Consider the following 13,523-nt stretch of genomic DNA (forward strand, 5'->3'; position numbering starts at 1 on the left):
ACAAATTTTTTTTGAAAATCTCATGTATGTGTGGGCAGGGCCTTAATAAAGATTTCTTGATCTTTGTATTTTTTATCTAATTTTATTTAATCACCATGTATAACAGTGATGTGCAGAAAGAACAGCTTTTTGTTAGTATCTGTCCTATGATGAATATATACACATCTTAAGGTTTTAATAAAATACATTTTTGGTAAGAGTTTTTAGACCCCTGCAGGATCTGTGTAATTGACACATCATTTAAATACATTTAAACATTCTTCACCCTGTGCTAGTTCTGCCTGTCTTAAATGAGGATGCCTCTGTTCGGTACGACATGTATTGTTCCTGCAACACAAGCACACTTAAGGGATGATGACAGAGGAATTCCTCCCCATGTCCATTTAAAGATTGAATTGTGGTCCCCTGGCTGATTAATCACGGCACTGCATGCACGGAGCTCCTAATATGGCCTCGTTGGGAGACTCCATCACTGATAAGACTCTGTCCCGCTGATTTCTATATTACCCTCCACCACTCATTAACCACCTCCCTTCACTAACTCCCAGCCCAACCAGACACAAAAACATTCCTGGGCCTTAAAGCCCTCCTCCATATTTGGCAGAGGGGCTTTGCTTATAAGGAGAACTCATGGTGAAACTCCAACAGGTCACCGTTCTATCTCAAGGTAAGGCGTGAGGACGGGTGCTCACAAACAGAGAAATTAGATCTTGATGCTATAGGCTTATCTGTGCTGCAGACCAGTCTCACCATTTTCCATTATATCTTTCCTCAGGACCAGTACACCTCAGTCTTCTCAGTAAGGATAAAGGTAAGCGTGTGTCCAAATGGACACTGGAGAAAAATGGAAATATAACGTTATGTAAAAAATTTAGGAAAAGAAAAATCTTTATCTGCAGCATAAGTAATTTGTTCCTTTTTGTTGTACACAAGGTGAAAAATGGGTGATGCTGCCATGAAAGAATTTGGGGCAGCGGCCCCTTACCTGAGGAAGTCAGACAGGGAGCGTCTGGAGGCCCAGACTCGCCCGTTTGACATGAAGAAGGAGTGTTTTGTTCCTGACCCCAGTGATGAATATGTGAAGGCTTCGATCACCAGCCGTGATGGGGACAAAGTCACTGCTCAGACTGAGAAAGGGAAGGTGAGTGATTTGTTGGCACAGCTGCTCTTCATACAGCTGGTTTCCTAACTAAGACCAAAATGGTGTGAACTTATTTTTCCTCTAACAAATGTAGTATAGATACAACCAGAACAGTCTTTTTCTCCATGACACAGCTGAGCTCAACAGCTGAATTTTGTTTATTTTGTCAAACACACTCAGAAGCAAGAGTACAATAAAAATATATTTCAATCAACCTTTTTCCACTTAGGATAAACTTTGACACCTCAAGGTAATTATGTGTACCATTTTTAGGACCAAGTAGTAAAAGGTACAGCTTTACATAATTTCTTCTATATTTTGAGATGCAATATCAGCATACAGTGGCTGTAGCTCAGGAGGTAGGGCAGGTCATCTACTAATTGGAAGGTTGGCTTTTGGTCCCTGGCTGCTCCAGTCTCCAGTATGCATGCCTAAATATCCCTGGGCATACTGAACGCCAAGCTGCTCTCTGATGTGTTCACAGGAGTATGGATGTGTGTGAAAGTTAGATTTTTCTTGGGTGTAGAAAAAGTGCTTGTATTAATCGGTGAATGAGGCTTTGAATGCTGAAGTAAAAAAGTGTTATATAAGACATTTACTATTTTACAGCCTCTGTTTGGCTAAAACACACACACACAAAGAAAATATGTAAAATATTTATTTTTTCCTTAAATGTTAAGGTTCTTATACAAAGTGGATTTAAAAGACTCCAACAAGTTCACACTGTAGCCTTGCAGCTGCGAGGATCTGCATTAAGAACTTCCAGACTAGCTGGTTAACTCTAAGACATGAAACGGATAAAGCTTTGAGTCAACAATAAGACTAGACAAGAGCCAGTCCAACCATGAGTGCATTTATGTAATGAATGGGTACTTTTGCAACCTTTTTAACAAGCCAATTTTGTACTGTCACATCAAAGTGGATAGCCATAATTAATTATGTTTGTCAAAGGTACAGCAGTCCTCCAGTGTACTCCTGTTCACCGAACCGACTTAACTGGGTTATACATGCTTTTCTTCGTTTTGTGCTTTTCTTCTTTTCCTCTCAAACTGTTTGGCATAATTCATCCTAGACTGATAGATCTCCTTCCTACAATATTTTGGAAATAAGTCCATATTAAGACCTACTGTGTCCTTTTTTGCAGACTGTCACAGTGAAGGAGTGCGATGTGCACCCTCAGAACCCGCCAAAGTTCGATAAAATTGAAGACATGGCGATGTTCACCTTCCTCCATGAACCAGCTGTGCTGTATAACCTCAAAGAGCGTTACGCAGCGTGGATGATCTACGTGAGCTGACAGCACAACACACTAACTGCCCTCCCACAAATTCTACGTGTTTAACACTTTGCTCTTCTCTTTTCACCAACTATCAGACCTACTCTGGGTTGTTCTGTGTGACTGTCAATCCCTACAAGTGGCTGCCAGTCTACAACCAGGAGGTGGTCGTTGCCTACAGAGGAAAGAAGAGGAGTGAAGCTCCTCCTCATATCTTCTCCATCTCTGACAATGCCTATCAGTACATGCTAACTGGTAATTTACCTTCCATTGTTGAAGCATGTTGAAATTAAAATAAGATTTTGTAGTAAGAGTTGTCCTAAAATACTTATATGTCCTGCTCTTTTACAGACAGAGAAAATCAGTCAATTCTCATCACGTAAGTCATTCATTTTGACTCTGTATGTTTGATCTTGGTAATTACAGTAAATCATACAGTGAGAATTGTACTAAGTGGCATCTGGAAACCTTTCAGTTTTTGCTGACATGCTCGATGGTCTACTTAACCACAGGAATATTAGCTTAAGTGGTGCTTTGTCAGTTTAGTATGTAAATGAAGTCCTTGAACAGAAGATCTTAGTATGGTATATTGGAAAGGTTTAATGTTGGCATCATTTCATTAATTTAATAGGGAAGAAATTCAAAAGAAGGCTTTAAAATGTCGCTAATATCTCTAAAACAGTTAATACGTATTACATATTCTAATGAACTCATATAGCGCTTTTCACTTGTTGCCATAGACAAATCAAGTACAGTGAGAGAGGGTGGCTTATTATAGAGATGACTGGATTGTCTACTTGAGTTCTAGGCGAGGCAACGGGAATAGGGTCTGAGTCCATTCTGGCTTGCTTTGGTGAGGGACAGGCTGACTGTAACGTTTGCAGGCAACACTGTCATCTGTAGTGAAAGTGGGAGCCTTTGGAAGAAAGTCTGGAGAGGTGTGGGTGAATGAGAGCGAGACAGGCGGAAAGGTGAACATGCAAGGAGAAGAGATAGCGAAGGCAGATGAATTTAAATACCTGGGGTCAACCATCCAAAGCAATGTTTTTGTGTACAGGAGAGGCGAACAACAGAGTGCAGGCAGGGTGGGTGGAGACAAGAGCCAGGGGCGATTTGTGACAGAAGGATTGCAGCAAGAGTGAAAAGGATGGATGAAAAGGACCTGCTATGATGTATGGTATGGTGAATAGTTTTAGGTGGCAGAGTTGACAATGCGAAGATTTTCTTTGGGAATGACCAGGATGGCCGAGATTAGAAATGAGCACAGCTCAAGCTAAGCAGCTTGGAGACAAAGTTAAAGAGGCGAGACTAAGATGGTTTGAACATGTGCGCAGGAGGGATGGTGGATATACTGGACGTGCAGGGAACAGCCAGAAGAATAATGTGTCCTGTTTGTTTGATCATTCTATTTGTGTTTTCAGTGGAGAATCTGGTGCTGGGAAAACTGTCAACACCAAGAGAGTCATCCAGTACTTTGCCAGCATTGCAGCTGGAAGTGGGAAAAAGGATACAGGCTCTGAGAAGAAGGTTTGAATCTTCAATTTACAGGATGTAGAGCTTTTCCTGCAGTGTAAGTGTTTTGAATAAAGGTTTTGCTTTTTTTTTCTTAGGGTACTCTGGAGGATCAAATCATCCAGGCTAACCCGGCATTAGAGGCCTTTGGGAATGCCAAAACCATCAGGAATGACAACTCCTCCAGATTTGTAAAGTTTTGTTGATAACAGTAACTCATTTGATTGTTTTTTTATGCTTAGGCTTGTACTGTATCTATTTGTCTTGAGTTTAGACTAGTCAGTAATCAGGCAGAAAGAAACTCATGCTTGGAGTGTTACCCTTATCCCAGATTTTCAGGATTGAAATCTATGTGGGGCGGCTCACCTTTATCACTTTACTAGTTACACTTCCGTCACTACCTGCAGTTACCATGTTTCACAGCTTGGTGAAGTTGTCATACTTCTGAAAGTATAATGTGGTTCCTAAATACTCCAGGTATACAGTAATATTCTGACACTGCCCAAGGCTCTTAATGTTTTTTTTCCTTCGTACATTGCAGGGTAAATTTATCCGAATTCACTTTGCAGCCAGTGGGAAGTTGGCCTCTGCTGACATAGAGACATGTAAGTCCCTTTCCTGTGCTTTCATCCAATTTATTTCTATGTTCGCAATGATCAGCTATCTACATAATGCAAACATGTTTACAGATCTGCTGGAAAAGTCCCGTGTCACCTTTCAGCTCAAGGCTGAGAGAGATTATCACATCTTCTATCAGATCTTGTCTCAAAGGAAGCCCGAGCTTCTCGGTAAATAAAAACCTGAGTTTCGAGAACCAGCAACAACACTCCTGTAGAACTAAAATGAAAAATCCAACTTTGGTTCTCCTTTCAGAGATGCTGCTCATCACCAACAACCCTTATGATTATGCCTTCATCTCTCAAGGAGAGACAACAGTAGCCTCAATCAATGATGCTGAAGAGCTAATGGCCACTGATGTGAGTAGAAATGCAACAATAATCTGCACCTGTGCCGCTATTAAGTCATATTAGTTCAATTAATACTTTGGGTATTCTACATTTAAACCTCACAGGCTGTAAATTCAAATAACACACAAAAAATTTTCACTCCAGATGTCAGCTTTAACTTTACATTTCTTTTAGGAGTATTTATAACAGAGTGTCATTGAATCATGAAATGTGAGCGAATACAACTTGAACAGACTGGATTAAATATCTGATGTCAGATGACAGTCCGAGTTTAATGCAGGATTTTGAAGGCTCAGAGAGCAAATACCATGTTATCCCTGGATCTTCCCTGTAACTCTACACTGTACACTCTGATACTATGTAAAAATAAGTAAGAAACACCCCTTTTCTAATTTAGGATGCCTTTGATGTGCTGGGCTTTACTCAAGAAGAAAAGAATAGCATTTACAAGCTGACTGGTGCCATCATGCACTATGGGAACATGAAATTCAAGAACAAGCAGCGTGAAGAGCAGGCAGAGGCTGATGGCACAGAAGGTGAGAGGAGCTCTTTCAAAGCCTGAAAGTTAAACGTGTCTGTATCTGATGCTTACATTGAAAGAATTAAATTTGCATGTTTTTTCTTCAGATGCGGACAAATCCGCTTATCTGATGGGCCTGAACTCTGCTGACCTCATCAAAGGTCTCTGTCACCCAAGAGTCAAAGTAGGAAACGAGTGGGTCACCAAAGGACAAAATGTACAGCAGGTAATAAGATGATCAACAGCTGAATAAGGTTTACATTATGGGTTTATCTGTAAATTCTAAAGCTACAGGGGGATTTCTGCATTAGGTGTACTATGCTATGGGTGCACTGGCTAAAGCAGTGTATGAGAAGATGTTTCTGTGGATGGTGGTGAGGATTAACCAGTCCCTGGACACCAAACAGCCCCGCCAGTACTTCATTGGTGTGCTTGACATTGCTGGATTTGAGATCTTTGATGTAAGAATCCTCAATTCAACAACAACAACAACAACAAAAGAAATAACACAGACAGGACAAACACTAGTAATAACAACAAGTATACTGTTGTCACTTTATTTACAGTTCAACACCTTTGAGCAGCTGTGCATCAACTTCACCAACGAAAAACTGCAACAGTTTTTCAACCACCACATGTTTGTACTGGAGCAGGAAGAGTACAAGAAAGAGGGCATTGAATGGACTTTCATTGACTTTGGCATGGATCTGCAGGCCTGTATCGACCTGATTGAAAAGGTGAAACACTGTACAATTACATGTTCAGCTAAAACTAATACAAATATAGTCTTTAACAAACACTTATACTTTCTGTCCTTTAGCCCATGGGTATCATGTCCATCCTTGAAGAGGAGTGCATGTTCCCCAAAGCCAGTGATGCCACCTTTAAAGCTAAGCTCTATGACAACCACCTGGGAAAATCCAGCAACTTCCAGAAGCCCAGAGTTGTCAAAGGAAAACCAGAGGCTCACTTTGCCCTGGTTCACTACGCTGGAACTGTTGATTATAATATCAACAACTGGTTGGTGAAGAACAAGGATCCTCTGAATGAGACTGTTGTGGCGTTGTACCAAAAGTCGACCGTCAAACTTCTTGCAACTCTCTTTGCAAATTATGCAGGAGCTGACTCGGGTAGGTTTTAAAAAATTACTAGCATCTTAGTTTACAAGTGATTATTAAAGCATCATGTAATAAGCTACTGGCCCAACCTTCCCCTGCCCACTTTCCCACAAATAACAACTGTATCTTACAGCTGAATCTGGTGGGAAGGGCAAAGGTGGAACCAAGAAGAAAGGTTCTTCCTTCCAAACTGTATCAGCTTTGCACAGGGTAATATCAGTATAACTGTACATGTTATAGATTGGTTAATAGAAACATTATTCCTGAATTTAGGACCTTAAAAGTCATTTCGAATTGTAATGTATTTTGAAGGACAATGGCAATTCTTTTCTCTATGATGTGCTATCAGGAGAACCTGAACAAGCTGATGACCAACTTGAGGTCAACTCACCCTCACTTTGTACGCTGCATCATCCCCAACGAGACCAAGACTCCAGGGGCCATGGAGAACCCTCTGGTGATGCACCAGCTGCGCTGTAACGGTGTGCTGGAAGGCATCAGGATCTGCAGAAAGGGTTTCCCCAACAGGATCCTCTATGGAGATTTCAAGCAGAGGTATTACATTCCACTTCTTGGTCATGTGTCTCTTCAAAGAGAGATTTTAATCTCAAAGAGCTTCAAATCAAATCAAATCACTTTTTATTGTCACATCACATGTGCAGGCACACTGGCACAGCACATGCGAGTGAAATTCTTGTGTGCGAGCCCCACAAGCAACAGAGATGTGCAAACACAACAACACAAACGAGCAAAATACAAGAATGGCCAACCTGAAACTAATAAATATATGTACAATATATAATAGTGTATGCATTTCTGGATGTGTATACTAAATATTTTCCTACGTGTGTGTGTGTGTGTGTGTGTGTGTGTGTGTGTGTGTGTGTGTGTGTGTGTGTGTATATACACATTTTTACAAATTAAATAGTAAAAAAATAAAATAAAATAATAATAATAATAATAATAATAGAATATATAAAATATACAGAGTTGAATATGTGCAAAACAAGTGGCATTTATATACAGTGTGGAGTGCATAATGTTGAAGTTCCAGTAGTGAAGCTGAGGTGTCTATGACGAGCTTTTGGGTTAACTGATGTTTATTTAAAGAAGAAAAGGATCACATATTATACAATTCCTTCAAAAATTGTAATACTAAGCTCCTAGACACTTACACCTGTGATTTTACAGATATCGCATCCTGAATCCTGCTGCTATCCCTGAGGGCCAGTTCATCGACAGCAAGAAAGGAGCAGAGAAACTTCTTGGGTCTTTGGATATTGATCACAACCAGTATAAGTTTGGTCACACTAAGGTATCAAAAAAGTCAGAAACACATCTATCTATCTATCTGATAGATTTTGAAATATCTGGTAAAAAGTAAAAGTAATTCAACTCTTCAACACTAATATATTAATGTCATTCGTGCTTCTTAAAGGTATTCTTTAAAGCTGGTCTTCTTGGCCAACTTGAAGAGATGAGAGATGACCGTTTATCCCTCATAATCACGGGAATCCAGGCTCGATCAAGAGGTCTGCTCGCAAGAGTGGAATTCCAGAAGATTGTTGAAAGGAGGTCAGACAGACTTAAATATAAATAAGCTGAAAGGAGCAAAAAAACTGTTATTGATCATAATGAGTATGGTTGTACTAATGGTTGATCTTTGACAGGGATGCACTTCTTGTGATCCAGTGGAACATACGTGCCTTCATGGGGGTTAAGAATTGGCCCTGGATGAAGCTTTTCTTCAAGATCAAACCTCTGCTGAGATCTGCTGAGGCAGAAAAGGAGATGGCCAACATGAAGGAAGAATTCCTAAAACTCAAAGAAGCTTATGCAAAATCTGAAGCTCGAAGAAAGGAACTAGAGGAGAAAATGGTGACTCTTCTCCAAGAGAAGAATGACCTGCAGCTCCAAGTTCAGGCTGTAAGTCTAATCACAATATTCCTTATACACTCAACCAGGGATATTGTATCTTATACGCTAATGAATATCATCAAATATTAGGAGCAAGATAATCTTGCAGATGCCGAGGAAAGATGTGAGGGGCTGATCAAACACAAAATTCAGATGGAAGCAAAAGCCAAAGAGCTCTCTGAGAGGCTGGAGGATGAGGAGGAGATGAATGCAGAACTGACTGCTAAGAAGAGGAAGCTGGAGGACGAGTGCACCGAGCTGAAGAAAGACATCGATGACTTAGAGTTAACTCTAGCTAAAGTGGAGAAAGAGAAGCATGCCACTGAGAACAAGGTATGACTAATTTGATATTTCTATTTCTGACAACAAGGGTATGAAAAAGAGTCATGTGTCTAAGCTGTGCACAGAATTTGTAATACCATCATTTACCTGCAACAGGTCAAGAACCTTGTTGAAGAGATGGCTGCTTTAGATGAGATCATTGCCAAGCTGACCAAGGAAAAGAAAGCTTTACAGGAAGCTCATCAGCAAACTCTGGATGACCTGCAGAGTGAGGAAGACAAAGTCAACACTCTGACCAAGGCCAAGGCTAAGCTGGAGCAGCAAGTGGATGATGTAAGAATTATAATGAACTTATCCACTTTAGCTTAACTTTTTGATTGGTGAACCATTTTCCTTTGTATTATGGAGACATTAGTTTGCTTCTTTCTAATAACATTCAGCTTGAGGGTTCTCTGGAACAAGAAAAGAAGATTAGGATGGATCTTGAAAGAGCAAAGCGAAAGCTGGAAGGAGACCTGAAACTGACCCAAGAGAGTCTCATGGACCTTGAGAATGACAAGCAACAACTTGAGGAGCATTTGAAAAAGTAAGCACGTTCACATCCTAAAAGTTCCAAACAAATTAAGTAAAGCTATATAAGTAGTGCTATAAGTGGCCCTTCCTTCTTCCCCACAGGAAGGACTTTGAGCTCAGCCAGCTTAATAATAAAATTGAAGATGAGCAGGCCATTGCCATTCAGCTTCAAAAGAAACTGAAAGAGCTTCAGGTAATGACTTACTAATATGTGATGCTATCAAAACTAGTTTAACACTTATTAGTGAGAAAGTCTTTAACAGTGATTTTGGCTGTGATCTAGGCCCGTATTGAGGAGCTGGAGGAAGAGCTCGAAGCAGAGAGAGCTGCTCGAGCCAAGGTGGAGAAGCAGAGAGCTGACCTGGCCAGAGAGCTGGAAGAGATCAGTGAGAGGTTGGAGGAGGCTGGAGGAGCCACAGCTGCCCAGATTGAGATGAACAAGAAGAGGGAGGCCGAGTTCCAGAAACTGCGCAGAGACCTCGAAGAGGCCACTCTGCACCACGAAGCCACTACTGCCACACTCAGGAAGAAACAAGCCGACAGTGTTGCTGAGCTGGGAGAGCAGATTGACAACCTGCAGAGAGTCAAGCAGAAACTGGAGAAGGAGAAGAGTGAGCTCAGACTGGAGCTGGATGATGTGGTCTCCAATATGGAACATATTGTGAAGACAAAGGTGTGCTAAAATCACATTATTTGGTAATTTTTTTTCTCCAATGTTAACATAGCCATGTTGACATAGATTTAATACATGCATATTGAACATTTGTGTTGAATTTCAGACTAATCTAGAGAAAGCATGCAGGACTCTGGAAGATCAAATGAATGAGTACAAGACAAAGTTTGAAGAGGCTCAGCGCTGCATCAGTGACTTCAACATGCAGAAAGCAAAACTTCAAACAGAAAATGGTATATTTTTCCTTTACTACAACCTACATGTACTTGGTTTGTATGATAGAAAACACTATCCACTTCAATTTTGTATAAAAGTGTTTAAACCTGAAAAACTCAATTGTTATTCTGAAATCAGACAAGGATTTTTGTGTTCTTTGGGTCTTAACAATAACAATCTACATTTACCATAACATTAGGTGAGCTCTCGAGGCAGCTGGAGGATAAGGATTCCTTGGTGTCTCAACTCACAAGAGGGAAAATGTCCTACACTCAGCAGATTGAGGATCTAAAGAGACAACTGGAAGAGGAGACCAAGGTGAAATAAAGTTTCACTGGTGCCGTCTGGTGCTGCCGGCTGACAGCACCAGACGGTTATTTCCTAAAAAGTGTCACCTCTTCATATAACTTTCTTTTAACAGGCAAAAAGTGCTCTGGCCCATGCAGTGCAGTCTGCTCGCCATGACTGTGACCTGCTCAGGGAGCAGTATGAGGAGGAGCAGGAGGCTAAAGCTGAACTACAGCGTGGCATGTCCAAAGCCAACACTGAGGTGGCTCAGTGGAGGGCAAAGTATGAAACTGATGCCATCCAGAGGACCGAAGAACTAGAAGAGGCCAAGTAAGAGTCTGAAATTTAAATAGATGGTTTATTATCCTAAAGAAACTTTACCGTTCGTCTATCAGATCAGCTTTTTGTTTGTATTATGTTCCTACTAAAATGTAAGACGAACAAAAAGTTTGTCTGTTGGATGACCAAGCAGCTACTTGTAGCAGTTGAATTCACAGTTTAGTTATCCACCACACAGCTGCATTTTAATTAAACAGCTCTGAATGATGATTTCTTAAGGAAAAAGCTGGCTCAGCGTCTGCAGGAGGCTGAGGAGGCTGTTGAAGCAGTGAATGCTAAATGTTCCTCTCTGGAGAAGACCAAACACAGGCTGCAGAATGAGATTGAAGATCTCATGGTGGATGTAGAGAGGTCTAATGCTGCTGCCGCTGCTCTGGACAAGAAACAAAGAAACTTTGACAAGGTGAAACACACTGAAGTGTTTGTGACAAAAGTATCAATATGCAAGGTGGCTTCTAAAGCCTTACACTAGAAACAATCTCAGCACCCACAGGGGTTATTTAAGCAGAATATAAACACACATGCAGCGTGTGGTAGTTTTAAAAATCCACAACAGGCTGCCCCCTTCTGAGCACAATTGTTAAGAGTGAATGTGAATGTTATAAATGCTGTCTTTCCTTCAGCACTATTTCTAATATTGGAATAAGTCCATTGGAATAATCAATCTGGCAAACACAGACTTATTGTTGGCCTTTGTTACACTGCAGGTTCTTTCTGAGTGGAAGCAGAAGTATGAGGAGTCTCAGTGCGAGCTGGAGAGCTCCCAAAAGGAAGCAAGGGCTCTGAGCACTGAGCTTTTCAAACTGAAGAACTCATATGAGGAAGCTCTGGATCATCTGGAGACCATGAAGAGAGAGAACAAGAATTTACAGGGTAGGGTCTGCTGGTGGTGTTTGTGCACAAGATCTGTAGACACAGCATTAAACTTTAAAGTCATCCTAATCGCAGTGTTTGACATCCCATAGAGGAGATTTCTGACATCACTGAGCAACTTGGTGAGAGTGGCAAAAGTATCCATGAACTGGAAAAGTTACGGAAACAACTGGAACAGGAGAAGAGTGAGATTCAGTCTGCTCTCGAGGAAGCTGAGGTACACGCTCCGAATAATTAATAAGACATTTTTAAGTAAAACTAACTGCCATTATGTGTAATTCTGCAACTTCTTGCCCACTAGGCCTCTCTTGAGCATGAAGAGGGTAAGATTCTAAGAGCCCAGCTTGAGTTCAATCAAATTAAAGCTGATATTGAACGCAAACTGGCCGAGAAGGATGAAGAGATGGAGCAGTGCAAAAGAAACCTGCAGAGGACCATCGACACCCTGCAGAGCTCTCTTGAAGCTGAGTGTCGCAGCAGGAATGAGGCTCTGCGGCTGAAGAAGAAAATGGAAGGAGACCTGAATGAAATGGAGATCCAGCTAAGCCAGGCCAACAGGCAGGCAGCCGAGGCCCAGAAACAGCTTAAGGCCGTCCATGCACATATGAAGGTAAACTAAAAAAAGTGAAAGAATTTTCAGATGTTTTACATTCAAACTGGGTATAAATTTTAATGTGAATAATGTTATCTCATCTAGGATTGCCAAATTCAGCTGGATGACTCTGTTCGGGCCAATGATGACCTTAAAGAGAACATTGCCATTGTTGAGCGACGCAACAACCTTCTTCAGGCTGAACTGGAGGAGCTGAGAGCAGCTCTGGAGCAAACGGAGAGAAGCCGCAAACTTGCAGAGCAAGAGCTGCTGGATGTCAGTGAGCGAGTGCAGCTACTGCACTCACAGGTGAGTTCTGTTTACTGCAACCATGCAGATGTATGAATACTTTTTCTAAAGTGCAGATGGACACTTTTTCTCATATTCTTGCATTGCATACCTTAATAATATACAGAACACCGGCCTGATAAACCAAAAGAAGAAGCTGGAGGCTGATACATCCCAGCTTCAAACTGAAGTGGAGGAGGCAGTGCAGGAGTGCAGGAATGCAGAGGAGAAGGCCAAGAAGGCCATCACTGATGCTGCCATGATGGCAGAGGAGCTGAAGAAAGAGCAGGACACCAGCGCTCATCTGGAGCGAATGAAGAAGAACATGGAGCAAACCATCAAAGACCTGCAGCACCGCCTGGATGAAGCTGAGCAGATCGCCATGAAGGGAGGCAAGAAGCAGGTGCAGAAGCTCGAGGCCAGGGTAAGAATCACAAGTACACAAATGTGAAAAATCACAGGTATTTTTTTTAACTTAATTTAGTTTACTGTCTTTTAGTTGATGTGTTTTTACTAAAATTGTAATAAATGTTTATACTTAATGTAAGCAGCTTTAAAATTTGTGGTGGACCAGAGTCTTTGTAGAAAATGATTTTTGCATCTTTTCAGGTGAGGGAGCTTGAGAATGAGGTGGAGTCGGAGCAGAAGAAAAGCAGCGAGGCAGTGAAGGGAATCCGTAAATACGAGCGACGCATTAAGGAGCTCACATACCAGGTCTTTTTCTTTAGACATTTTGAGTACTTAAATAATTAATATTCATATATATTCATATACTTTAAGATAATTGACTCAGTCAGTAATTTCTCAAATCAATTATTATTATTGTGAAATCTACACAAATGAAAACCTGCTATAGTTAATTTTGGACATTGATTCAAGTTTCCTTAACGTCAGCAGCAAGTCCAGGGTGTGACTCTTATTAAAGAATTTAATATCTTCACATTTTT

At 41.0% G+C, this 13,523-nt stretch overlaps 1 protein-coding gene across 1 annotated transcript in view; it reads left to right on the plus strand.

Moving 5' to 3' along the window:
- Positions 1 to 788: 788 nt before the first annotated feature.
- LOC309694771 (uncharacterized protein) overlaps positions 789 to 13,523 on the plus strand; it is a 32,201-nt gene continuing 19,466 nt past the window's right edge. The window contains 37 exon segments of the mRNA XM_082514978.1: positions 789 to 811; positions 934 to 1,141; positions 2,286 to 2,429; positions 2,516 to 2,672; positions 2,769 to 2,796; positions 3,839 to 3,947; positions 3,951 to 3,982; positions 3,984 to 4,025; positions 4,027 to 4,120; positions 4,471 to 4,534; positions 4,619 to 4,717; positions 4,803 to 4,906; positions 5,295 to 5,433; positions 5,525 to 5,643; positions 5,729 to 5,878; positions 5,984 to 6,154; positions 6,238 to 6,547; positions 6,669 to 6,745; positions 6,885 to 7,090; positions 7,727 to 7,850; positions 7,974 to 8,110; positions 8,206 to 8,461; positions 8,543 to 8,785; positions 8,891 to 9,067; positions 9,175 to 9,320; positions 9,410 to 9,500; positions 9,591 to 9,980; positions 10,087 to 10,213; positions 10,396 to 10,514; positions 10,618 to 10,814; positions 11,043 to 11,226; positions 11,531 to 11,696; positions 11,789 to 11,913; positions 11,998 to 12,306; positions 12,394 to 12,597; positions 12,704 to 13,000; positions 13,186 to 13,290. Of these exon segments, the coding sequence (XP_082371104.1) occupies positions 941 to 1,141; positions 2,286 to 2,429; positions 2,516 to 2,672; positions 2,769 to 2,796; positions 3,839 to 3,947; positions 3,951 to 3,982; positions 3,984 to 4,025; positions 4,027 to 4,120; positions 4,471 to 4,534; positions 4,619 to 4,717; positions 4,803 to 4,906; positions 5,295 to 5,433; positions 5,525 to 5,643; positions 5,729 to 5,878; positions 5,984 to 6,154; positions 6,238 to 6,547; positions 6,669 to 6,745; positions 6,885 to 7,090; positions 7,727 to 7,850; positions 7,974 to 8,110; positions 8,206 to 8,461; positions 8,543 to 8,785; positions 8,891 to 9,067; positions 9,175 to 9,320; positions 9,410 to 9,500; positions 9,591 to 9,980; positions 10,087 to 10,213; positions 10,396 to 10,514; positions 10,618 to 10,814; positions 11,043 to 11,226; positions 11,531 to 11,696; positions 11,789 to 11,913; positions 11,998 to 12,306; positions 12,394 to 12,597; positions 12,704 to 13,000; positions 13,186 to 13,290 (5,643 nt within the window). The 5' untranslated portion in view covers positions 789 to 811; positions 934 to 940.

Source organism: Aulonocara stuartgranti (assembly GCF_965226115.1).
Source record: "Aulonocara stuartgranti genome assembly, chromosome: 18".
NCBI lineage: Eukaryota > Metazoa > Chordata > Actinopteri > Cichliformes > Cichlidae > Aulonocara > Aulonocara stuartgranti.